Source organism: Ambystoma mexicanum, chromosome 2q (assembly GCF_040938575.1).
Source record: "Ambystoma mexicanum isolate Mex_15411 chromosome 2q, UKY_AmexF1_1, whole genome shotgun sequence".
NCBI classification, from domain to species: Eukaryota; Metazoa; Chordata; class Amphibia; order Caudata; family Ambystomatidae; genus Ambystoma; species Ambystoma mexicanum.
This window is the reverse complement of record NC_090924.1, coordinates 117,108,055-117,135,849: the sequence shown is the minus strand read 5'-3', so window position 1 is coordinate 117,135,849 and position 27,795 is coordinate 117,108,055. Positions and strand designations below refer to the sequence as shown.

Sequence of the window (27,795 nt, the reverse complement as noted above, 5' to 3'; positions counted from 1 at the left end):
TTTAGGGTGGCACACTTCTGCGTGTGCCGCCCGCACTCTGCCATCCCTGCAGTGTCAGCTTCTCCCACCAACGTGGGTTGGAGCCAACGCCGCAGGGTGCTTTTTTTTTTTTTTTTTTTTTTAACTTGCGTGTCCCCTGCTTTCCAAAATGGTAAGCGGGGGACACCCCCGCAAGCCCCTGTCCCCCATTACTGCGCCCAGGAAGAGCGGGGGACACCCCCTCTCTGCTTGGGTGCAGTAAATGTCACCCTCATTTTGTGCACCTCCAAAGTCGCAGGGACTACGGGGGCGCACAAATGAGGGCAACATTTTTGTATGATATCAAGCAGATTACCTTATATTGAATTCCCTTTCACTGTGAATACCTTTCTTAAACCCAAAGCATATTGTTTTTAGGCCCACATTACTTTGCAGGCTGCTACCGCAATCATGCATTCAGGGTGACTGATGTAAAGCTATGCATGTCTTTTTGCTTGACCTATTTCTATAACCATGCATATAATATCTGGTTGGTTTCTATGTGATTTAATAAGTACTTTTCAAGGCATTGATAGAAAAACGAATTATTGTTTTTGGAAACCGAACTTTAAAACATTTGTCACCTATCACTGGGAGGATATGCAGGCAAGTGCTTAAATCACAGCCTGGGTCCAAAAACTGAATCACCACTGTAACAAAAGGGGTGATCCTGGGCAAATCATTTAATCTCATTGTGCCTGATCAGATGACATTGGGTGTCGCTAGAAGTGATTTTGTTTGCAATTTGTCCGCCAAGATAAAAAAGCTTCATGGTTTACTGAACTATTGAGTTTCTGCATATTAATAATAGTGAATATATGTATATATATTGCACAACACATTCTCTTGGCTGACACTTGAAAACTGCTTGTAATTTCTTGACAAATGGCATCCTAGAGTACTGAAGGTTGATGCCACTGCTTGCGATATTTAGTGCGATGTCGCTTCTGATCAGGTCAATCCATATCATGCAAATTAGGGTTCTGCGTATCTTTTGCTGGACAGTTTGGGAAAACAAATTACAACATAACAGTGCCTTGTATACCCAATAGTCCCACAGTGTTGTGATTTTGTTCTATGTATGTGTTCAAAAGCCTCTGGGAAGAGGGGATGTTCAAGCAGCTGTCCCTATTTTGGCTACTGAACAACATATTTCTTATTTTCATGGCATTAAATGTGCACTTTGCCTTGTGTGCATTCTACAGGCATCCCTTTGCTGGCTGCTGTCACCTTACCTGAAGACTTTATATGTAAGCTTTGCAGCAGGTTACTAGCACCCAGCCTCCAGCAGTGTTGTCACCTCTTTTACTCTGGTTAAATCTGCAAAGCACTTTGCTTACAGAGCAATTACTAACTTTGTTAGTGGGAGTTTAGGTTCACTGTGGCTGCCTGCCCCTTCGGATCAAAGGGCATCGTTATTTAAGGAACCCAAGGGTGCCATAGACTGTGTCCCTCCCCCAACTGTAAGCAAGGGGGGTCCATTCATACTGAAATGGGCCCCACTAGCCATGACAAATGTGTAGCCAGGACCCTGTGAGCGAGCCCTTAAGACGGTTCTTTGTTATTCCACTGTGCCGGACTGCCAGCATAGAGGGATGAGGGCATGTGTGTTATGGCTGCTGTGAAGAGATTTGGAAGGTGTCACCAGGACACTGCAGGGCCCGCTCGCTCTGTCATACAAGTGCTATATCCGCCTCGGTGTAAACCTTGAGACTCTGGTCCGAACAAAAAAATTTCGGACAGTGGCCCAATCGATTCTGAGCTCTGGTTAAAAGCAGTGTGGAAAGCGGACATTCTCCTCTCCAGTTTTCAGTACCACCAACCTGAGGTAGGGGATGTGCATTCCAGCTGCGCAAGCTGATTACATTCCTTATTGTATGAAGCAATCTCACTGCTAGCCATTCTTAAGACTGCCACTTTCTAATTTACCAAAGTAAATCAGGCTTTCACATTCTTTGTGTGTCAGAATTTGGTGTGTTTAAGAAATGTGTTCATCCTGCTTCGCCAACACATTTCGATTTTTACACGGGCCTCTGAATAGGGCCCTTAGAAATGTGCATTTCGGACAGACCGCATTGCAACAAGGTCACATTAATGGCACAGGTGCACTAACCAAAGAACGGTAACACAACCTTAAACTCGGATTCCGGCTGTATACATTCTGGTTTCCTTATGCAAAATCAAGCAATTAATCACTGCAGTGCTGCGGAAAATCAGTAATAGCAGAGGAATGATTACTGACCTAGGAAGGGAACTTCTGCATGTCGCGCTAGCTCCTCGCCACCACCACTGGAAAAGATGTTGGTGCATTCCTGAAAAAAAGAAGACTCATAATTAAGTCAAATGATGGCCCCTTCCCTCAGGTGAAAAGATGAAACACAGCCAACACTGTGGCAGGCAGGACATGGACACACTAGGACTCCCACAGAAATCGGACACAGTCCAGGAAGTGCTCGTTTTGTGATTGCAGAGGGATGGGAACGTGGTGCTGAACTAAAAAAGAAGCCAGAGTGTGTCCCTACTCAAGTAAGACCTCTCCAGCGCTTAGAAGCTATTGTGCTGCCTACCTTCTTGAAGATACGAATCTCTTCACCCGCAAGTCTTGCAGCAACACACAAAAGAAACAGTTGTGGCTGTTCTACGGGAATACATGGTTTAACTAATACTTGTATATGTCAACATTTTCTACTTTCCACACAGATCCCAATAAACTTAATGGCGTTAACTACGAACCTTTATCTTTGCACTACAAAACAAGCACATAACATCACTAGGCTTGACGTCGTTTTCCAAAACAAAAATAAGCCCAGTATTTAGAGATGTGCGCTTGGATGTTGTATTGTCGAGAAAGCAAATAGCTGAATGTGTACTTGGTTAAGATGTTTTTGTTAGAAGAGCCCCTTACTAGTGGCAATGAACCCATTACCTACCATGCGACTGTTTCTGCAAGTAGAAATGGGTGTTTGAAATCACCTTAGTGGTACCACAGTTTCAATAAAATAAGCATGGTACTACCGGCCAAGCTACTGGCATATAAGCATACCTCGAAAATACCAGGAAAAGGGGCCTACCCCATGTATACTTTCTACACCAATACTTTTTTCCCCATACAGGTGTCTAATGTGATTTGGCATTTTTATAGTGCTCTATATATTATTGGTATGATCGCAAAGCGCTGGTAGGTTGAACACCCTCGGGGACCGTAGTCCAAGTCAGTTGAGAGAGTAAGGTGTCATAGGGTGCACCAGTTGTGTGCAGCTGATAAAATTGCCTGATGGTAGCTGCATCCTAGCATTAGGTGTGGTGGACTTGATATCAGTTGGAAGTGCGCAGTCTGGACGGTGGACTCCAAGACATGGTTCTGGCTGCGTTAGGCCCATGTAGGACGCTTATGTGTGCAGCTATGCTGGTTTGTCATGGGATCTAGCTCCGTATTAGAATGAGGTGTTCATGGGGTAATGTTCGTATGTGAGCAGGTAGGCCAAAATTTATTGAGGGGTGTAGCTGTACTTTAATTGTGTTTTGGTGTAGAGAGTAAGCATAGTGATATGGGAGGTGAGTGTTTCGCTGGAGTTATGATCTAAGGAGTTCGCTATTCCGGAATTTTGAGGGTGTGTTTGCTAAATAGCGACTTAAGCGTTTTCGGTGGTGTCATTGCTTGGGATCTCAAGGAGCATTTGTCATCGGTAGTCGCCTCAGATGGTCATGGTTGGCCTTACGGAAAGGGCCACATTTGTAGAGCTTTGCGGAAGGTCATATAGTCCTGGGTGTGTCGAATATGTGGAGGGAGTGAGTTCCACAGAGTTGAGGCCAGGGTTGAGAAAGCGGATCCTCCGATCCTGCCAGAGTTAGAGGTTGGAATCACTAGAAGTAGAGTAGTGCTTGATCTTAGGGTGCCAGATGGGAGATAGGGTTTTATCTTTTCTTGTAGGTACATTTGGCCGGTCTTGCGCACTGCTCGGTGGGTGATGCATCGGGTCTTAAAGGTGGCCCTTCGTCCGACTGGGAGCCAGTGAAGGATTCGGAGAGCTGGCGAGATGTGGTCTCTATGATCAGTTTTTGCGGCAGTGTTTTGGGGTCTTTGTAGTTTGTTGAGTTGGTATGCCGGAGCTCCTAGGTATAGGGAATTGGCATAGTCCATTCTCGACATCACAATAGACATAACTGCTGCAAGTCTGTTCGGGTATGAGAGGTAGGGAAAAATACGTCTGAGAAGTTTGAGGTGGTAGTGAGAATTTAGACACGTTGTTGATCTGAGAGAGAGTTAGGCCTGAGTCCATTGTGCAGCCTAGGTTCATCACTATATCAGGGGGGACGGGGGCCATGGGAGCGGATATGGCAGAAGGACAGTATTGCTGCACACCATGACTTTCGTTTTATCAGGGTTCCAAAGAAGGTGGTTTATTGTCATCCATCGGTAAATATCGCAGAGACAAGCTTCAAGGTTTGGAAGGGGGTTGTTGCCTGACTTGCCAATTCTTAGGATAATTTGGGTATCTTCAATGTAGTTGTAACAGGAGATGTGTGTGTGGACGATTCCTGGTAGAGTGGTCATTTAGAGGTTGAACAGGAGAGCAGATAGGCATGCGCCTTGGGATACTCCAGTGTTCACAGAGTGAGCATTTGAGACAAAAGGGGAGAGGAGGGTTATTGGTTTCCTGTTGCTGAGGAAGGTGGCAATCGATTTGAGAGCAGTGCCATGGATTCCGAGGGAGTGAAGGCGGTCAAGGACGATTGAGTGGTTAACCGTGTGAAAGCCTGCAGAACGATCGAGAAGAATCAGAGCTGCGCAGCCTTCAGAGTCTGCAGTGACATTGAGATCATCCCAGATCGAGATCAGTGGTTTCTGAAACCTGATTGTGAGGGGTCGAGAAGACCATTGGATTCTACTAAGGAGTTGAGCTGTGAGTATGCTGTCCGGTCAATTAGTTTTGGAGATCGGTCTGTAATTTTTTGGGTGAAGGGATGCCTTTTTTTCTTAGAAGTGGTTTGACATGTGCTGTTTTGAAGGCATAAGGGAAAATGCCAGAGGCCAGGGAGTTATTTAGAATGGTTCTTGCATATTACTCTGCACAGGTAAACTAGAATATTTCTTTCAGGACAGAGGCGGGGCAGGTGTTGAGGGACCACCCGGGGGTTTGCTGGCTGATAGGTCAAGGAACTTGTCTCTGGAGATGGGTTTGAAGGTGTTGAATGTAGGGGAGTTGGGCGTCGGGGCAATGGGATCAGGAGCAGTTGGTTATGGGAAGGGGGGAGAGGAGGGACAGTTTGGTGTTGAGGGTTGCTGCTCTGTCAAGTGCAGTGTTGAAGAAATGTAGGGAGAAGGAGTTGCAGAGCGATTGTGTGGGGGTGGATTGGGTCGCAGTGCACAAGGGTTTCACAAATTCTGATATGATCATGTGGAGTTCTTTCCTGCGGTTGCCACAGTTGAGAATGTGTTTATTGCAATAGGCTTTTTTTGTCTTTTTGGCTTTTCAGATTTGTAGTTACGGTGGTGCAGGGCGAACATGGATCTGCCGAGATCGGTTTTAGATGCTCGCCATATGCATTCAAGAGAGTTTCATTTTCGTTTTTTTGGCATGCCTATTGGGGCGTGAACCATTTGGCAGACGGTCCTTTGCGTGAGAATCCGGGGCGCGAGGAATTAGTGAGTCATTAAGCCAGGAGTCGAAGTCATCAATGGTCAAGTATCAATCGGGGGGGGTGGGGCAGCATTGCAGGGGGACGAAGAAGCAGCCTTTGGCTAGGTCAGGAAGGATCTTGACTTTGTTCCAGCCTTTGAGATCAGGGGTGGGGGCCGGGGGTGCTGTAGGAGGAGGGGCATGTGGGTGGATAGAGAAAGGGATTGCAAAGTGGTCGGTCCAGATGAGTGGTGTGAGACGGGATAAATAAACCAGGTCATGTGAGCTGAGAATTGCATCAATGGTGTGCCAACCTGAGTGGGTGGGACCAGTGGTGTGAAGGGAGAGGTTGAGCGCATCGAGAATGTAAACCAGTGGATGAATCATGGGGTTGTTGCGAATATCGAACCAGATATTGAAGTCTCCCAGGAGTATAAGAGAAGGGTGATTTACTTGAATGGTAGCTATTGAGAGTCAGAGAGGTTATTGGCAAAATAACTGTTGTATCCCGGGGGTCTGTAGATGAGTAGGAAGCGGTGGGAGAAGGTTGGTAGTAGCGAGAGTTTAACTAGAAGGGATTCACAGGAGGCAGTGCATGCCTGGGATTCGAGTAAGATGGGAGGAAAGAGAATTGAAGAGGACTGCCCCTCCGCCACCTCTGGAGGGTGGATTGTGGGTTTCGGTGATAAAAACTACAGCAGGAGGTAGGTATGTGAGAGAAGGGGTGGAGGGGTGGGTCAAGCGGGGTTGTGAATGGATCGTTTCGGGTGCAGGGGTTTAGGTGTGTTGATTTTGGAAGGAGTCTGGAGGGTGTTGGGGGTTTAACTGAACAGGGTGAGAAGTCAAGAGAAAGGGGGAGAAATTGGGAGAGGAAGGGGGTAGGCGAGAGAGAGGATGGGAGGTTGGGCAGAAGCAGAAGTGGCGAGGAGTGGAGGGTCGAGGGAGAGGACCAGTCACGTTTTATGCATTTTGTGAGTTCTGGTGTCATAGGGGTGTGAGAGAGGGTGAGGGGGCCGGAGGGGGCATGGGGGACGGAGAAGAGGTTACTGTTATAGCAAGGGTGAGACAAGCTACTATCAGAGAGGGGAAGGGGTATGAAGGGGGGTTTGTTGGCAGGGGTCGCATATGGTTTAAGGGGGGGGGAGGGGAGTGGGCGGGAAGGGAGGTAGTTCGAGAGGGTGGTGAGTTCCGTGGTGGGCTAAGGGGGAGGGTGGCATGGGAGGTCGGAAGAGAGAGGGGAGTTCCTCAGAGGGCACAAGTATGGTGTGGAAGAGGAGGAGGATTTGTGCTGTTTGGCATGCCAGAGTGATCCCATGGTTTGAGAGTTCGATAATGGGCGTGGTGTAAGGGCGGGGGGTATCAGGATGTTCTCTATAGATGTCAGAGGAGACTGTGGAGTCAATGTGTTAGGGCGGGATGGGAAAAGGGGGATGAGCACTTGAGGCGGCATATGTTTGGCGCCCCAGAGTGTTCTTCTGATCTTAGAGTTGGACGCAGGATGATGGTAGGAGAGTGGGTGGGGGTCGTCCGGGTGTATTTATGTACGGGTGGTAGGGGTGCAGGGGGGTCGTGAAGTTGAGTGCTAGAAGGGGGGCCATGTGCCGCGAAGGGTGAGCCATGGGGGAGGGGTATGGAGCAGAGCGGATCGGAGCATGGGTATATGATGCGCTGGGATCTACATCCCGGGGGGGTGGGGTGGGAGGAGGGGTGTTTTAGGGGGATCAAGGGCAGCACCTGGAGATTGATTTCTACTAGAAACAGTAGATGTAGTGGCAATAGATGTACAACCTGCGTCTAGATTCAGGACACCTAGATGTAGTAGCGGTGCCTAAGACATAGGCTAGGAATTCCCAGTACTATCTCAGACGGCATTTCCCAGTCGTGAATCAAACCAGCAAAAGCAATTCTAATTGTGCAGCGCAGGCAAGTAAATCACAGTGCCATCTCAGGGGGTACTTGAAGATGTGAACCGATGCAGCTTTCTAGGTGTGAATCAATCCAACAAGAACAACTTCTAAGAGTGTGGGACAGGCAAATAAATCACGGTACCATCACAGCAGGCACCTTCCAGATTTAATCAATGTAACAAGACAAATTCTAAGTAAGCGGCACAAGCAGGTAAATGACAGTACTATCACAGAGGGCTAAGCCAAGTAATTCACAGTACTCTCTCAGTGTGTACTTTCTAGGTCAAAATCAATGCACCTTTCTAGGTGCGAGTCAGTCCAACACAGACAATTTCCAAGTCACAGTGGGCACCTTCTAGATGTGAATTAAGTTAACTAGAAAGGTTTCTATGTGTGCGGCGCCGTTAATAAATTACAATATTACCACAGTGGGTACCTTCTATATGAATCAGTGCAACAATGCAGCAGTTTGTAAGTGTGACCGGCGCAGGTAAGTAAATCACAGAAATGGGGCGGCGCCTTCAAGATGTGAATCAGGTTAAGTAGAAGAGACAGTATATTATCCCACATGCATGTTTACCATACAGTCTTTGGACTGTTCAGTTTCCGTCTCCCCTTCAGCTGCTTTGTGTTTGAGGGATCTGGAGTAGGTTTTGTCAAAACAATGTGGGAACAATCAGCTGTTGTAGTATGCTGCAGATGTTTTGAGGGCTTTTCAGTAGGTGCATTTGTGGGTAAGGATAGAGGGTTTGAAGGCACTTTGGGCACAAAAGAGGTGCCAGCGACATAACCAAACAGATGGGAGGGAGGGGGTTTCAGGCCTTCTTTCCAGTTACCAGCCTGGCTGCTACATTTTTGATATGGACAAGGCTGTTAAGATCGATGTAACCGGAGGCACAGCTCGATTGTCTAAGGACACCATGAAGGCAATCATGGATCACTTCACCACGCTAACCTCACTGGTAAACTAGAACACCACCTTTACACTCCTTTGCTTACCGAACAATGCGGGCAAACAAACCCGCTCATATTCTCGATAATTCCGATCACCCGCAGGCCTGTCTTCTTACAGAACGTCAGCTCCCGTCGAACATCTCCTATGGACACCGCCTAGGAACAGAGAAACATAGAGTCAAATGAGATCATACAACATATGGGTGCACAACTGTGTTATTAGCGATATAGTCTGAGAACACAGACACCTAAAGACTCAGAAGTGATAGTGGTCATGGAAGCAGCTTAAGATCCCAGATAGGGTAAACCAGCTGAGATACTGGGAAACCAGTATACAGAAAGGCAAGCGATGAAGAATGATAATAAAAATAGAGATATTAGGATGGAGAAAATCAGAAGCCCACATGGTAATGGTCCAGCAAGACAATTGCCGCAGACAACTTGAACCTGCAGAGATTGTGTTGAAACAGTTAAGATCCTTGGAGAGAAGTGTAGAGATATCGGGGGTGGGGTTGGTGGTGGGGGCTGAGAGGATGCCGCCTGATAAAGGAGAGACATTGGGGGATGTTGCAGGGGCGGGCAGACCTGCTGAAATTAGGGCAGTAGGAATAAAATAATAACTGCCTAATTCCAAAGGCCAGGGAACATGATGGAACATTTTGATAATTGTTCAAAGAAACAGGACGATGTAAACCTTAGCTGCAACATGTACTTTGGCTCCCAACAGACAATGTAAGAATAAATCCCTCTAACAAATATATGAATATATGATTCCAAGTTGAATGTTTCACAAAATGCACTTTTTATACCTTTCAGCAAACTGCCTGGAAATATGATGCTTAGATGGAACAATGTGTTAGCCATCAAAGTAATGCAGACTTCCTAATCGGATAGTGTAAAGTGAAATGAGAAGCAAACACCCACAGTTAATTCTCAGAGCGGAAAAAAGGAGAGCATTTTCAGGTTATAGTTCATTGGGTGAAGGAATGGCACACGCATGAAATGCAGGCATGGAATGGCTGCCTTATCTCAGGGAGCAGGGAACACACAACAGCCATCACTGAAAACAGTTCACATTTCTAGCCATACAGACAGATTCATTTTATGAAAGCAAACCGGATTCACATATAACTGATGAATGTAATCTGTTCTCGAAATTAGTCACAGGCAATCTGAATGAGGGTCCCAATACATTCATAAAATAAGGAGGTTTCTTTAGAAACATATTGAGGTGAAAGATTTAGGAGCACCCAATGTGAAAGCAGGGCGTGGTTTGCATTGGCCTCACACAGGATCTAAAGATGTGTTTTGTAGCTTCCATATGGTGTCAAGTCTGTGCAAGGATTTTAATACAGATGCCAAGATGCACTTGCTGCAATAAAAAGTGACAACTGCAAAATATGTTGTCATAAATGGTGCAGTGAGCAAGGTTACTGCAGTATGCCTCAAGCGTCAAAATGGCGAACGTGCTTGCATACAATACAGCAAATACAAAATACAGGATGCAGTGCCCACTCAACTCAATAATGGGTGCCAATCATTTTAGCTTAGGCACCCACAAAATCCAATGGCAATATCCTGTGTCCTAACCCATTAGGGTTCAACAGCTGTTAGTTAGAAGTGGTACTGAAGGGTTTTCTTCTGACTTTGTTGACGTGATTGCAATCCTGGACTACGGCTCTAGGATGGCCACAGGGAGTCATAAAACTATGTTCGGATCTGTGTCTTTTAGGTACAGATCTTTAAGTACTTGAGTTACTGCTTAACCCCATCTCAGACAGATTCTTTCATTAGTTTCCAATTATTTCATTTTTCAATTCGTAATAATACATTTTCCTTATTTTTTGTATATCTCTGGTTTTTATCTCTCTACACGTGTTTCACCTATCCTATGTAGTGGCCCATCAGGAGAGATTCTAAAGTAACAAAAACAAAACATTGTGAACATTCAAAGTCACAGATACACTGAAAGATTCAAAGTTTGTATTTGCTTGACTTGATAAGCTTAAATTGACCAAACACCCTAAAACACTTCCAAAATGTTTCAAGGTGTTTTGGAAAGTTTTTTCCTTTCTTCCACTATATCATTTTTAGGCCTGCAGTAAACATGGATTAGAACCAAAAAGAAGAAAGAGAAAAACAGTACAAGCATTCCCTTTGTGTTTAACAAAAAATGTCTAATCAGGATACAGTTATTAAAGGCTAGCGTTGTTAGTTTTCTTACCAGCTTTGTTCCTTGGGATCCGTTTGTCACCTGCCTGATGCTGCTGATCCGTGACACGGATCTGTACTGACATTGGCAGTCTTTATACTAATTGATGGTATTGCATTATGACGTCATCACGCTTATGCTTTTTGGCATCATGACGTCATTACGCAATAACGGGAAGCAGCCATCTTGAACTTTTCACTATTTGCAAAAGCAGTCTATTTCTGAATACTCTTGTTTTGTATTACACCACAGTTTTTTGTAGGAAAATCACAGGTGACAAGTCATTTTCCTTTACATACATTGAGATAACAATCTTCCTATGTCCCACGTATCTTTTATATAGAAGTTCCAAATTGAAGCGCTCTCTCCAAGTTTCCCATATGATTCTGCTACATATAGTTCTGCCATTGTATTTTCATGTTTTCCCTCTGTACGTGACCCATTGTCATTTGGAATGTGTTCTTACTCTTTCTATGCAGCTGTTTCAATGTCATTTTCATTCAGTAAGTTTACCAATTTTCTGCTAAAAACTCTGGGTACCAAAAACACATTATGTCCAATCTTAGTCACAACCAGTTATACATCTGATTGTCACAATTTAGACCAGTCTCGCATGTGTCCATGAGACACATCCATTTTGCTTCTTTTTGTCACAAGAGCTGTTCTCCATTTCTTCCTCTAGGTAATTATTTGATATCAAGACCCTAGAGACTCAGCAGTTCAACTTTTGCCTCTGGATACTCTATGCCAAAGTGAATAGCCATGGGATATTTCAAGCCTTTATTCCTAATGGCGCTCATGTGTTCAAAAATTATTATTTTGAATGCCCTAATTGTGCTTCCAATATAAAGTATCACAGATGCATTTTATTCCATAAACTACAAACTTGGCATTGCAGTTTCGTTTTTCTTTTCCGTTTGGTAATTTTAAACTTCTAATTCCATTAATTATTTGTGGACAGAGTTTACAACTCCCACATCTATGGTTTCCTAGGATTGGTTTCTGATTGAGCACACTACTCCTATCTTTTGGTTTTGGTGGTTTCAAGAAACTTGGACTTAAAATGTTTATAGTTGGGGACTTCAGATAGCAGATCAAAGTTACATCATCCAAAGGTTTCCTAACATTTTCATCAATTTTTAAGATATTCCAATATTTCTATGACTATCAAATAATAATGCAGTCCTAGTGGCGTCTTATCAAAATAAATGGGCCTATACTAAAATAAAACTATTGCCAATCCTTACAACTAATACAGAAAAGTGTGGGGTAAGGTTTCTTGAGAAAGAAAAGAAGTTTTCACAAATGATAAGCCAGGGTGTAGTAGCCGGGGGTCCCCCTTCCCCAAGTTTTCAGCATGGGACAAGGTGGGATTCCGGCGCACAGCACACACAAGGTTTTTTTGAGCACGGGCCTACAGTTCCATTCTCAGGTATCACGACCTCTGGCGGTTAAGTCTCTTTACTACAAAAAGTCTCTAGTCTCCAAGGACCTGCTGCATACAAAATAATAAACAGTTCCTTTTCGTCTGTACGCTGGGTGACAACCATTCACCCCTGGATCACCCTCTTCAGGGCTCAGCTCCCCAAAGAGTTTCTAACAGTATCAGGACCTTCGACGGTTATTTATCTTGTGGGTCTGATACAACAAAAGAAAGCATCCTTTCTTGATTACACTCAGGGTGGTGGTGCACCTTCACCCCTGGGTCCTCCTCTTCTGGGCTTAGAGCCTTTTCTGCTTGCTTCTTTATTTGGGTGATGTTTCTTTATCCCTGGGTCCCCCTCTCCCGGGCTCAGACCCTTGTTGAATGTTTGCCTTCCTCTGTTGGGTTCACTATTGCCTTTTCCGGTGGGTAATGGCTTTTGACCCCTGGATCCCCCTCCTCCGGTTGCAGACCCTTTCCAAATGTTTGTTTCCATCTGTCGGTTCACTATCCCCTTTTCTCAGCTAAAGTTCACATGTCCAAAATACCTTCAGCTATCCCTCTGCTCCAACTTCCCTAGGGTCTGTTGTTTTTCAAAGAAACAAGCTGGGGGTAGATCTTAGTCTTCGGCTGGGTCCTCCCTCTGTACAAGCCTCCCTGCCACTCTGAAACTTGGAGAACCATCTCTGGAAGCACCTCACAACCTTCCTCTTTGCTTCTGCCTTCGCCACCCCCCCCCTTCCTACTGATCTGTTCTCTCTCGGCACTGTGCACCTGGCCTACCCTCTGTCTTCTGGACCCAGGTACCTGCTCACCCTGCCACTCTCCCGAACTGCCCCCGGGCCACCCCTTGCACTGGGGTCTGTATCTGTACCCATACCACTCCCCAACCCTTTTTCTTCCTGTACTTATCAGACATACCCTGTCTGCTGCCTTAAACCCAGCACTTGCCACTTGCTGGCTGCACTACCACTGTTGCCTTTATTATGTATTTATTATTTATTATTTATCCATTTCTCCTTTGCTCCGCACTTTCCACCTCTCCCCCCTTCCATGCTCTTTCCCACTTTCCCTCTCCCATGCACTTGCACATTCTCAAGGTCACTGGGCCAAGTAAGATCATTGTTTTGTTCTGCCCAGTTCCACTCCCTTGCCTGGTCGCTCTGAAACACTTGTGTACGAGGGCAATACAAATAAAATATCAATATCAATGTGGTATTCAAAATTCTTAATGTCTTTTTAAACAGGTAACAGTGACCTCAGTTTATCGGGTTCGCTCTGTCGGGTTCACTCTTGCCAATCTTTTCTTTCACCATGCGGGATTCGTTCCCCTTAACTTTCCATTACTTGCTGGCCAAAGACTTTCAACCGTAGAGCCTATTTTGTTAGACCTCTGTATGACCACTCTTTTCACTGCCCTCGCACGGCCTCTTGGTGTTGGTAGTTTCTACCATCTTCTTGCGGCCCTCGCACGGCTTCTTGGTGTTGGTAGTTTCTACCATCTTCTTGCGGCCCTCGCACGGCTTCCGGTGTTGGTAGTTTCAACAAAAATGGGGCATCAACTAGAGTGTCTTGCCATACACCCACATGGTGGCGGACCCCTTCAGCTGGCTTTCCCCTACAACCTTCACAGTTCTTTGTACTTTCCTTAACTTGCAACTTTCATTCAAACACAGTTCGGTTTCTTATCGGTTCTCCCCCTCGACTCACCGGCTGTGATGAATCGCTTGGTTTTCCTTGTATTGGGAGTCATGGACGGTGCCACGGTAGCAAGCACCTCCTGCTGTTCTGCTTATCAGCGTAGGCACGCTCCGTGTACCGTTGACATCTGCTGCAGCAAATGTTAGCTTTTGTTCACGGTCTTATGATTTCTTCCACAGAGGTGCCTAGTTAGGGATACGCTATTTTCTCTTTTTAGTGCCCAGATAGATCAACATACGTGGTTTACAGGGTGTTTCATTTCAAATCCGGACTCTCCAAGTGGTGGAACAGAAGGAGTAGTCAAGATAACTCTACAGAAGATATGAGCTGGTTTAAATGTACAGTAGATACATTTAATAATCTATCTTTAGGGAAATCTCTTCACAATAATTCTGTAAAAGCAGATGTGCATAGGAAAAAAAAAACTGGTAAATTTACAGCCAAGTACATACTCAAATAATTATGCAGAATATGGCTAAAAATACAGAAAAAGGTCTTGCGGGCCCTTCAAATCTGTATCGCCCATTTTCCCCATAGGTCTTTCACTACATTTTGCTACTGGACAGTCACCGTGGTAAAAAGGGGAAGGGTAGAGGGCATAATTGGGGTGGCTCTGGGAGAGTGGTGGTGCAGAGACCACGGGAAAGATGAGGCGACATTGGACACAGGATTATAATTGATTTTTTATAACGCACTTAATACCGAAGAGGTGTCCAAGCATGGACATGGGATTCGAACCTGTGTAGCTCTGCGTCGTCTTGCTTCTAAGCCAAGCGCATTGCCACTGAGCTATACTACCCGTTTAATGGGATGGGATATCATAGATCCCTGTCAGGTCCCTAGTTAACAGGACACTGTAATACATCTCTAAGGGTGAGTACACAAGATTTCCTTAACCATAATAATAGCCAGCTGCCATTGTCCCAGTCGAAGATGGTGAACTTCCTGCTCAGCAGTGATTGGCAAAGGAATATTGTGATGCAGTTTGGAACCTCAGGAGAGGTTCTAAACTGCCTTTCATTCAAGACCTGTTCAGGAGTGGTCGGTTCCATGTAATAATGTCGCCACAAAAATCTCGCCATGCAAAAATATCGCCGAAAAATGGCCGTTTTTCTTGGCGACATTATTGCATGGAACATGCGGGGGACACCCCCGCAACCCCCACATTTTTTTTGCCCCTGTCCCCATATATATGGTTACCTAAATAATATCGCCACGACATTTTCCCGGCGATATTATTTACGGCGACCATATATATGGCGATATTATTACCTGATACTGAGTGGTCATAGTGCTCAAGAGCTCCATAGAAGATCTAAGAAACCAAAAGAACAAATATACACTACCAAGAAGAAAAGACATCAGACAGTGCCAGAGTTTAAATTCAGATAAGTGACTTTAAAAATGAACTTGTGCCACAGTTAAATCAAAAGCAAGTTTGCATGTGTTGTACAGAATAGTTGTGAAGTTCTTAAACTGTCTAAACTGGAAGTCAAAAGAAAAGTTTCTGAAGCATTTGCTTGTTTGGAGAACACTTAGTATTTTGTTTTAAATTGTAATAACTAATATATTTTTCATAGAACATTATTTTGCATGCACGTTTTAACATAAGCGTAACAATAAGCACTTTCACTATGCTTTGCATTCAATGTTGTTTCATATAACCTGAGTGGTCTAAATTCCCCCGTGCAAGCATAAGAAGGTGGAAGCCCTAGTAAGACGGGAAAGTGCGGATGTTATCATGCTGCAGGAGACACATATAAAGAAGGCAGGTAGATCTGCGGTGAGAGGGCAGCAATTCTCCCGGATATTCCAATCTAATGTGAAAGAGAAGACCTCAGGGGCCTTGCTAGGGTTCAAAGACTCGCTTAAGGCTACAATTGTGCGGCATCTGGCTGATGCTGGAGGGGGCGTCTACTTGTATTAGTGCCGTTTGAACATAGACAAGTTACCATGGCGACTGTATATGCACCAAATACAGGGCAGGATGGGTTCTTGCCGGAGGTGGCAACTAAGCTGGCGTTCTTTGCAGTAGGCGAGATTCTATTAACAGGTGATTTTAACCTGGCGTGGGACCCGGCCATGGACAAAAGTGCGGCAGTGGGGAAGAGCTCAGCACCACCCCTTCACGGGTGTTAAAGGAAGGCTTTGAAACTCTGACCCTTGCGTTGCGAGCTCAACAGGAGAAGCAGAGAGTGGGAATGGAACAGGACCTAGAAACACAGTTGAGCGACACACAACAAGCTATGGCGAAGCATAGAACATGGGCCCTGCATAAAAGGTTGAAGGAACTCCATAGTCAATTAGAACTGTTGCGAACTCGTACGGCAGAAAAATCCCTGTTGATGGCCAAGCAGAGGTACTATGTGCGGGCCAATAAAGCAGACGAGCTGTTGGCCCGGGAGCTAAAGAGGTCGGAAGCTGCTAAAACGGTCCTGCAAATTACGCAGCCCGAGTTGGAGACCATAGAGGCTTTTGCTAAATGTTATAAATCATTATATGCCTTGGAGTACCCGGATCATCGGGCGGTTGGGCAATATTTTTTAGACATAACAATATCAAAGATAACATCTTTGGAGCAGGAAAGGCTGGATGGGGATATGAGGGAGGAGGAGGCAGATATCAAGGCACTACCACGGCATAAAGCGCAGGGACTGTATTGATTCCCTGCAGTATTTTAGAAAATGTACGCTCAGCAATTGGTCCCTCAGCAAGCAGAGCTTTCCAATTCGATAGCAGCTAAATGGGGGGTAACACCGACTATGACGGAGCCGAAAGAGGTGGTATATGGTAAACCGGGCAAAGACTTGACGAGATGCGGGTCGTACCGACCTATAGCATTAATGAATATGGATGCAAAAGTGTACACAGGCATCTTGGCGGCGAGACGGTCTCCACCTCTCCCGAACCTGATTGATGCAGACCAATTGGGGTTTATCATGGAAAGACAGAAATGGGATAACATCAGGGGGGTTGTACATTTGATAGAGAAGGTCAACGCAAAGCAGATGCCGCCAGTGCTGGTGTCGTTAGATGATGAAAAGGTGTTTGACCGGGTGGAGCGGCCCTTTTTATTTATGGCAATGGAGCAGATGGGGATGGGAGCTAAGTTTATAGGGATGGTGCAAGCAAATTATAAAGCCCCCAAGATATGCCTGTTGATTAATAACCAACTGTCCCGTAAAATAGTAATAGGTCGCGAAACGAGGCAGGGATGCCCTTTGTCGCCGCTTCTCTACGCAATATATTTGGAGCCATTTCTGTGTAAACTCAGACAGGGTTCGGCTATACAGGGCATCCCTTTCACGGGTTGGGAGCACTAGGTAGTAGTTTTCACGGATGGCATGCTAATAACATTAATACATCCAGTGCAGTCGATACCAGCACTAGTAGCGGAACCGACAGTAATCGAACAAATGGTGGGTCTCGAGGTTAATATGGGAAAATCGGAACTGAGGGACTTCCGGCTTCTGCTGATAGAGGAAGGCTCTGCCAGTCTATTATCTGTTTGTGGTAGCAAACGGTACGATTAGATATCTGGGGGTTAACATAGCTGATGCAGTGCCACAGATGTATGATAGAAATTATCTGCGGTTGCTCCAACAGGTGAAGGAGGATCTGGGGAGATGGACTCCACTGCATATTTCATGGTTAGGAAGGGTAGCCACTATCAATATGGTAACACTCCAGAGGGTACTTTACCACTTTCAGGCTCTCCAGATTCCGGTTCCGCTGTTTTTGTGATATTGAACAAAATGGTCGCGAGATTCCTATGGCGTAATAAACCCTTGAGTAGCACTGCACACTTTAATGGCACCCAGAGATAAAGGGTGGGTTGGCCTCACAAATTTTATAAAATATTATGACGCCGCACAGCTGCAAGTATTGCGTGAATGATTTACTGGAGACCTTTCGAAATCCTGGGAAAGGATGAATACGGTGGTGGCGGGGTGCCCCTGGGACGGGGTTCTGTGGCTACATAGGCTGGATAGGCCCCAGAACAGACAGATTAGTCAGCTGTTAGTGGTTGTATGCGATTGATTACTCGAAACGGAATGTTCATCTACACGCACATCCCCTTTTACCCTGATACTTGGGAACACGCAATTTCAGCCAGGGACAGTCCAAGGAGCGTTTAGGCAGCGGCGGACGGTGGGATGTACACAGCTGCGAGATATGATGCAGAGAACCGATATTTATACTTTTGTAAAATATAAACGGCTGGTGGGTCTTTCCAAAAAGAACAGATTGGAGTATTATCAAATAAGACACTGGATAGCAAGCTCTGGAGTGAAGGCAGCTTCAGGGAGAGAGCTTACAGAGTTTGAGAAATGTATTACCACACGCACTGGTAACAAACAAATGGTGTCAAAGCTATATTCGTTTTTGATGGCAGGGGAGATGGGAAAAATATGGGGTTATATGCATGGATGGAAAAATACATTGGGATGGATATCCCAAGTGAACGTTGGAAACATCTATGGGCGAATATTCCCAAGATGACGAAGCCGAATCAGGTTAGAGAAGCGTGGTACAAAATAAGGGTCCAGTGGCATACACCGGAGAGATTGCACACAATGTTTCCGTCAACCTCAGAGAAGTGTTGCAGGGGATGTGGCATGAAAGGGGATTGGAAACACATTTGGTGGGAGTGTCCAGAAGTGGAAATGTTTTGGGAGGTGGTCCCAACCCAGATAAAAACAATAATCATCCCGGAGGTAATTCTGACCCCCAGGGAATGGGTGTGTGGGGTGTTTGATCCGGAGATTCGCTTTCCCACTAGAGCACATGGCAAAGCCTTCATGTTAATGGTAACAGTGGCGTGGTTGGTGATCGCAAAATGTTGGATACAAAAATGGCCGCCAACGATAAGAGATTGGTTATTCAAACTGTGGGGGTTTATGGCAAAGGAATGGATGACCGAATTTGCAAGGGGAGACTGAGAAGTTCCAACAAGATTGGGTAATGGTTTTGGACGCTCTTAAAGGGGACTACATATACCTGTGGTGTCCACACAATTTGGGAATAATGGACATTATGTAAAAAGCACGATATCCCTGAGATTACCTGAGATGTGGAAGGATACAGGAACGCTACTTCTGCCGGTGGGCGCAGCGAAGGGGTTTTTGAGAGGTGAGGGCGGGCAATAAAGTTTTTTTTTTTTAAAAAACAAATAAATTACATTTCTCCGAACAGAATTACAGTTACCACCAAAGGTAACTGGATTTTCCACCGGAGTTGTAATCCCCATTCTGAAGTCACATAGGACTTCATTGGGGAATATTCAAATTGCCAACCGAGGTAAATCCACTGGAGATAATTCCTCAATTTTGTGGAAGGAAAACCTCCATTCACAAGCTGGAGGGATTACCTCCTGTGGGGTATGCAACTAATAAACAGGACGAATGTTACCTCCAGTTTTTTTTAGTTACCACCAAACTAGTAATGAGGCCCATGATCTGAAGGTGATCACATCAGCAGAGGGCCAGATGGATAAAGGAAATGAGGATCGGAAAAGGTTAAGGGATGTTGCCTGAAAACACAGAAATAAAGGGAAGTCAGTAGGACAGCCCTGCACAGCATCTGGGGGAATTAAGGGGTATAGGAAACATGAACACAAGGCATAGTCTGTGTAAGGATGATAGACTTGCTATAACATCATTGGCAAGGGCTTCTGGTCAGCTTTAGGAAGAACCTTTTAAAGACATTAAAGACAGGTGCATCAAGGGAGGAAAGGGTGAAAGCAGGCCAAAGACAATGCCATTAAGCTATTTAGTGTATCAGTGTTGGAGCAGTCTTCTACTGAAATGTGCACTTACCTGTGGGGTGGTGACTAAAATGGCTCCGAGAGGCTGGAATGGCCGCAGTGCGTCCACTGTGGAGATGTGCTCATCGGAGGTGCCTGGTGGAGTGTCCACAATGAGGAAATCCAATTCACCCCATGCCACATCATTGACAAACTGCTTTATTAAAGCTGGAGACACAAAAGGAGAACCCCCAACGACACCCCAAGGAATACACATTAGGAAAACAGCTGATGCAAGAAGAAACATGCTTCTCCAAATACAAACAGATCCCAGCAAACAAAGAAATAGCAGAAAGAAGAAGAGAAGAGCATCAGAAAAAAACTGAGAAAGAAGCATTTCAAAATCAATCCTTCATGGAAGACACCACATTTCAACAGAGTTAAACTGTTGGTATAGTTGTAACAAGACATCAGGCTATTTGACACTGGCTTTCTCCTAAATGCCAGATATTGAACATGTTTCCAGTGGTGATCCAGATGAAGCATTTGGGACAAAAACATGTCTTCTCGTCCTTAAATAACATGACCAAATCAACCTTGTTCTGCTCCCTTACTAATGTTTATTGCAAACAGCATTCTAACCCCACTGCCCTGCATGCCATGCCCTTTGTCCTATATGGCCTTAAAAGAAAGGACTGTCTTTACGACTCCATTATCGACAGGAAGCCATAGCATAATCTCTGAGCCATGACATTAGGCCAAGGGTTTTGAAATGATGCGAGTGCGGTGTACTAAGGACACAATTCAGTGAGGAGGATTGTGGTGGTCAGGTTTGTTGCCCTCTGGTCCTCAAGACACGCAGGGCAAGTAGGAGCAGGCAAGGTAAACCCATAAACACTACATTGGCAGCAGAAACACTGCTAGCTCACACCCTTGCAGCCAGCAGATTCTCTCCCAACTGCCATCAACCAACCGTCACTACTAGAATCCCTGCAACCTCCACGCTCCAGGACATCACAGGTTCAACATTGATCCACAGTCGCACGAGCAGGAACAATAGGTATCTGTCACCCAACACCAGGGACACCAGACCATAACATCTCCCCCTGTTACATTCAACACAACCAAGAAAATACCATGATACCAGAGACGCGTCAACGCTCCATTCCATTACACCATCATGAACACTAGGTGTCGCGTTACATAACACCAGGAACAAATCAAAACACACCTCTCTCTGTCTCATCTAACACAACCATGGTGGTCAGGTTTGTTGCCCTCTGGTCCTCAAGACACGCAGGGCAAGTAGGAGCAGGCAAGGTAAACCCATAAACACTACATTGGCAGCAGAAACACTGCTAGCTCACACCCTTGCAGCCAGCAGATTCTCTCCCAACTGCTATCAACCAACCGTCACTACTAGAATCCCTGCAACCTCCACGCTCCAGGACATCACAGGCTCAACATTGATCCACAGTCGCACGAACAGGAACAATAGGTATCTGTCACCCAACACCAGGGACACCAGACCATAACATCTCCCCCTGTTACATTCAACACAACCAAGAAAATACCAAGATACCAGAGACGCGTCAACGCTCCATTCCATTACACCATCATGAACACTAGGTGTCTCGTTACATAACACCAGGAACAAATCAAAACACACCTCTCTCTGTCTCATCTAACACAACCAGGGGACAATCCCAACACCAGAGACACAAACCTATAATGGCACAAGAAGGAATACACCAAACTATAACACCTTCCACACCCTCCATCACCTCTAATGCAGAACTGAATGGAAAAGAACACTAAAAAACAAACTATCGCCCCATGAAGAAGCACAACCATATACCACAGGGCAGGTCATGACCAGTGTGAACTAACCATCATACAACCTGACACACGCACATATGGCTCTCGCGTCAAAACACAAGTGGCCACCCAGTGGATTGATGCCAGGAGAGCCAAACGAAAGTGGAAAACACAGTGAATATATCCAGCACAAAAGGGGCCACCACCCCAGATCACGTACCGCAAGTAATGTAATCCAGCACCGGATACAAACAAACACAGACAACTTATAAACAAAACACATAAGAAAACCATGGTGCCCTATAACCTAGATGGCAGATAAAAGAACAGTAAAATCACCGCTCCATAAATCTGATGACGACCTACAGCTGAGCCACCTACATAAATGAGCAAACTCAAATACAAACCCAAAATTTGCCATTTACCATGATGACAAATAAGTGAGCAACAAACATTACCAAGAATGGTGCAGACTGACTGCAAGTATCACCATCCCTCACCTCCAAAACCGTACTACCATGGTGAACCAAGACACCCCAGATCAAAAATGCACCTATCGAAATGCACCCATCGGTGTTGCGGAGAATGCTCAAAGATTTGCCAATTCCCTTCACCTTAGAGACCCCCAGCAACTTTGCTGGATTTTGAGGACTTGATTTCTTTTTTACCTGGAGAGCGAGCCTTTTTCCCACTCATGTATTTTGATATGTGGTTTGCTCTGCGTTTTCTTTGGTTATGGAGTCTAACCAACTCCAAAGGCATCATCTTTTCATTTGTGTCACACATCACCCCTCGGTGCAGTGGCACAGGGAAACCTTTTCAGGCTTTCCCAAGGTTTAAATACCTTCTCTGGGATAAACTACTGTTTCCCAGAGTAAGTAAAGTGAAATTGACTTTACTAGTCGTTTAAATTCCTAGACCCAGCACACCCTATCTTACAATAGAGTTCTGAAGGGGTTACTTAGTATCCCCTATGTCTAGATACTCATTTAGCAGTCAAATGCTACCCTTTCTCCTCAGAATGGCTGGTGGCAGTGGTTTTACAACTAACTACCATGATTTTTCCCAACCGTTAACCATTCGTAGCTCCGGTAATGTTAAATCGAGCGAACCATGTTTTTCAAGATGGCGTCTGTGCCCCTTTTGTTAAAACAAGTCCTGGTCTTTTTTTGCCATTTCTTTTTGGAAAGGTCCTTCTAGAGTGTCTCTGCGTGCCAAACCTAGTTTGCCCTCGTTGTTCATTCGCCTTTGGCGGGCTACAGAAGTGAAGACCGCCTCTGGCTCTGGGGTGGGTAGGCAGTGAGGGAGGTGCCCGAAACTCCCTGTGCTTAGTCTCCTAGGAGACCCAAATGCACTCTGTGGTGATTGGCTGGCTGACTGTCGGGCAAGGACAGCCACCCTGCTGGGTGAGTGACAGCTAGGCTGGAATGAATGGGAGAGAACAGAATAAAAGGCGAGTCTCTTGGCTTGGAAGGCAGTCGACCACTGGAACGAAGGAACCGAAGAAGAGCTTGAAGAGGGCAGCTGGTCCGAATCGCCAAGTTTGCATCGACAGAGAAGCCCCTGCAAGGACGACTTCTCCTTTTGAGTTGGTAGGACCAATCAACTCCAAAGTAAGCCTCCTGGACACCCATCTCGGATCTGGTTTAATTTTTTCAGAGTTGCTGCAGGAAACCTTAGAACCAGGCACACCAGTTTGTGTGCGTTACCTACAGGCACTGGAATTGAAGTTGCCAGTTGTGATCTTTTGACCAGTCCTAGCGCAGGAGTCCCCCCGACGTCCTCCCTCTTGTCTCCATGACTGAGGCCCAGAAACAGCGAGATCTGCAGGAACTGAAGTCATCAGCTGCCTCTTTTTCTTCACTGTAAGTTACTGTAAAACAAGACAGAGTACTTATCTCTTGCGGTGAAAGTCTTTGGAACTTTTGCAACTCACAGGCCTAATCCGCTTCTGACCCAACATATGATTCTTCTTCCTACAAACTACTTCTAAGAACTTGTGCAGAGACTTTCCCCGTCTACTTACCAGAACTGCTTTGTCCTATCCAAGACTTTAGCCCATTGACTTTGGCGTAGCCTATTGAATTGAATGGACTATTCTGGTGAACTAATAACATTTGCCTTTTACTCCTCTTGAAAAGTATTCTAAATGCCAACAGTAAGATACATGTCCCCAGCAACCTTGTTACTAAAGTTACTTGTGGTTGTAGGTTGTGTCTGTGGACATTCCCAAAAGGGTCTTATCTGATTCATAAACTTAAGAGTGTACAGTATTGAAGTATATTTGTGTGTTATTATATGATTGCCTCCTTCTATTGAATGTTTTATAACTGACTGGTTAATAAATTAATAAGTATTTACCAAGAAACCTTGAGTGTAAGACTATTTAAACACCTGTGATAGTAGACCTCTGTGTAACATCATTACTGCTCACATTTCGCCTCTTGAGATAAGCCTGGCTGCTCAACATGCTACCAAAACTGTGGTACAGACTAAATACCAAATGGCACATTCTTGCGTCAAAATCAAAATCCTCGCAACGTGTTAGTTGCACCCAAGTCCCATCAGCAACGCTAATATCAGTGGCACTTCCCAGTGCTAAAATCACCATAAATCCAACCAGTGGCACCTCCTTGCGCCAAGGTCCTTACAACATTTGCTGTTGTTGCACCCTTATGTACCCCTCAGCCAACGCCGACAGAAATAGCACTTAACTTGCACCAACACAAACGACGAACAATCCACATTCACATGCCATAAGTTAACTTTGGAAATTTTGCATGGTCCAAACATACCAATAAACCTCACCCAAATGTAGGAAAAAAGGTACTTCCAGATAAAACACAACACACAGCTATACACTTTACAAAGAAATCTATCTTGCCAATAAGTCTGGTTTGAAACGGTGTGGGGAAAGAAAAAAAAGACTCCTATATAGGATCCCAGACCCACGTGTTAAGATACTCCAAATCTGAAAGAACCGGAGCCCAAGCGAGACCGACAATACAGCTAATCTGATATTCTTCTGCACCAACATTGAACGTCTTAGCGTTCACAAACCAAGCCCACAGGTTGGGATCCAGTTGCTGCAAGTTCCTGGAAATTCGCTCACACCTCGAGCAAATCACAGCGGCAAGACACTTTCTTTCCGAACACGCTCTGCAACTTTGATGCACTTGTCCCTCAGATCTGGTCACCGTCCACCTCCTCTGCCTTTTAGCTGCCCAACCAGATCACTTAATTTCCTCCCCTGTGGTACTGTGACCCAAATCTTCCATCCACAGTCGCTCTCCGCTTCTCACTGCAGGGCGATCCATTGGCTCCCTCGCCCCTCAGAGCTACGCCCCCGACTCCCACAAGTGCAACATTGCGCTCCGCACAACGTTGCTCTGTCACTACACCATCCCCAAGTGACATCACCATTCTTCCCTCAAGCACCCGAGGGAAAGGATCTCCCCTCAGCCTCCTGTCCGTGAACATGGGGACACAGCTCCTCATGCCCAGCATGGCGGGGACACCCTCCATCTGCCATCCTCTGCCTTCTGAGGCTCCTGTGTCACCCCTGGTTGGCCCTCAACTCACGGACAATGGCACCGCACCAACAGCGGCACCAAAATTTTGGCCGCTCCTTGCTGCTCATCCGACACCCGTCTCCTGCAGCTGCTGCACAGCCAATAAACGGCTGATGCTGGCATGAAAAATGACACCAACAGGGAAAAGCATCCTCTGTCTACAGTCTGGCATCTCGCAAAAACTGGCTCCCTGTCGACTGTGTGTGGGGGAAATCCTTTAGGAGGCAGTGGCTGTCAGTCCGTGTTGCTCCCCCCGACAGCAGTTCCTGTACCTGCTGTCCGTCAAGATCAACTCGTCGCCAGTGAAAATTATGTGAGTGTGATGCACCAACGACACAATCCAGCGAGTACGATTGTGGTGGTGAGCTTTGTCTTCTGGTCCTCACCACCAACCATCACTCCTAGAACCCCTGGAACTTCCAAGCTCCAGGACATCACACATTCCACATTGTGCCACAGTCATACTGAACACAAACAATAGTATTTCTAAGTGTAAGATATTTGAAGGGGAAGCCTATTTTAATCAAAGAAAAACGGCAGGATTCTTGGAGATCATGTCCCAACTGTGGTTGAAGAAAGAAACCAGGGCTCGAGCTAGTGTAGTGGGCTCTCACTGATAGACTTGGAGAAACTGCTACCCACTAGACTGAATCAACTAGGCTTCTTAAACACGTGCAAGGCTCTGGAAGAACCTTGATGCCGATATCCTTGAAATGTTACAGTACCTTGGTTGCACTGATCTCCCCCTCAGTCTATAGCAATGTTCATTTTAAAAATCCCAAGGGAGCAGTGTCCAGTAGAAAGCTTTGTTAGGTGATCTACCAGATTCACAGTGATGCCAGACAGGCATGGCTGCAACAGCTTCACATTGAGTGAGGACCTCCTCTATTTTGGAATTGAACACTGAGCTTTTAAAAAAGTAAACCAGTAAGTTGTATATCCTGCGTTATCACAGTGGACTTTAACCATGCCATTCCCATCAGAAGGACAAGGGGAGAGAGGGGAAGGTGAACCAAAAGGGGCAAGAGGAAGTCCAAGGTAGCAGAATACACTGGAAGTGCTTGAATAGTGAACAGTTGACAGCGTTTGCTCATTGATTGCTACATGTCGATTTGCATCATTGACACAAACATATTAGTAAATGCCTAGCTTAATGAGAGAGTCCTTTAATCCTGGCCTACTTGGGTAAACCTGTGTTTAAGATATTTACAACCAGAGTTTTTAAATTACAGAAAAATGAAACGCCTTCTTTAAACAAGTCCTCGGTTCCTCAATAGCAACAATGATCATCTCACTCAGGATGATTTGCCACTCTGATAACTTAAAGAAATAAAACTTCTCTGCAAGAGCCTTGGACAGCTCTTCCTCCAGCACCACTAACAAAGTGTCTGTTAGGACCACCTTAAAGCACTCCTTCAACTTCCACCTGGACTGCTTCCATGCCAAGCCTATAATCTCCAAAGGTTAGCCATCTGGGTATACTGCCCTGCCCGAACAACGTTTCACAACAAATGATTTTGTGGTCAAGGTTGACCCGCAGATAGATTTATGTTAATGTTGAGCTGGCAAATAGTGGCATTTTTCTTTACTCTTTGCACAGTCTCAATCTACTTACATAGAATTCTTATGATATGTAATTCATGTCATGAATCTGTGTTATTTTATAACATTTAAGTGTTGGTTTGATTCACATTTTTGTGCTGTTTTTTTAATTTTTAGCATCATAATTGACTATATGCATTGACAAATGAATCACGTTCAATGATAGAATAGGTTTATGTGAAAAATGTTTGGATTAAATATGAACATTAATGTTTGGAAAAAATTGCAATAATGTAGACTGGTCATTTTGACTACCTCTCTTGCACCAAAGTTCACCACGGCTGGTGCTGAGGGGCCTGTTCTTGGAGCAGAGCAGCCTTTTCCGTACTTTGCGGATAATAGGAACCCGTTCCGCCCTGCAATGGATTGGCGTGCTTGGACTCTGCTGCCGCATACAGTCACGCTTCCTCCTACGTTCGTACCTTTCATCTACGTGGAACCAGTTGGTGGGGGTACCATCCTGGCGGCCATTTTCTTTGCGATCCTGGGGCTATGCCCCTTCCGAGCGGCCTCTGCCCAGTCAAGCGCCCAGACCTTCGTCTGAGGATGCGTTTATTTTTGGCAAGTTTCACCGCTTATGCATCAACCCTCTATGACCAACAGTGTGGTTCGAATTTGCACGGACAATTCCGAAGCAATGTTTTACATCAACAAACGGGGGGCACCAAGTCTCCCCTCCTGGAGGACCTTGCTATCCAAATTTGGAATTGGGCTATGAAACATGTCTGGCTCCAAGGCTGTGCACATTCCAGGTCACATCAATGTGATTGCGGACTCCCTCAGCCGCCAATCTGCAGCGAGTTACGAATGGGCGATAAACACTGATGTTCTCCCCAAGATCTTCCAGCAATGGGCTACTCCAGAGGTGGACCTCTTTGCAACATCATCGAACAGTAAACATATTCTTTATGCTTCCAGGGACGGGCTTGGAGTGTCTTCCGATCATTAGCGCAGTTCAACCTCTGAGGACGACATGCGTATAATCCAGGCGGTACGAAAGCCCTCCAAGAGCTCAATACAGGAGCAAGTGGCTCAGTTTTTGTCATTGGTAGTCAAAAGCCCCGCCATGGACCGCCATTTTGTCAACGCCTGAGGCGAACTGCGTCACAGGTGCAAGTGAGACTGTAGTTACCAAATGGAAACAGGGGTGTTATGTTCCATTTTAGCCTTGAGAAAAGGAACCTTGGCAGAGCCGGTGCTAGTAGATTTAGAGGGTTTGAG

The 27,795-nt window shown here is 45.5% G+C and overlaps 1 protein-coding gene across 1 annotated transcript in view; it reads right to left on the bottom strand.

Annotated features, from left to right (window-relative positions):
* The window catches only part of NUBP2 (NUBP iron-sulfur cluster assembly factor 2, cytosolic), a 221,053-nt gene that overhangs the window by 7,809 nt on the left and 185,449 nt on the right, over positions 1-27,795 (bottom strand). Inside the window, exons 5-7 of the mRNA XM_069647000.1 lie at positions 19,656-19,810; positions 8,546-8,656; positions 2,261-2,330 (exon numbers count right to left, since the gene is read on the bottom strand). Of these exons, the coding sequence (XP_069503101.1) occupies positions 2,261-2,330; positions 8,546-8,656; positions 19,656-19,810 (336 nt within the window). The remainder of the gene's footprint in view (positions 1-2,260; positions 2,331-8,545; positions 8,657-19,655; positions 19,811-27,795) is intronic.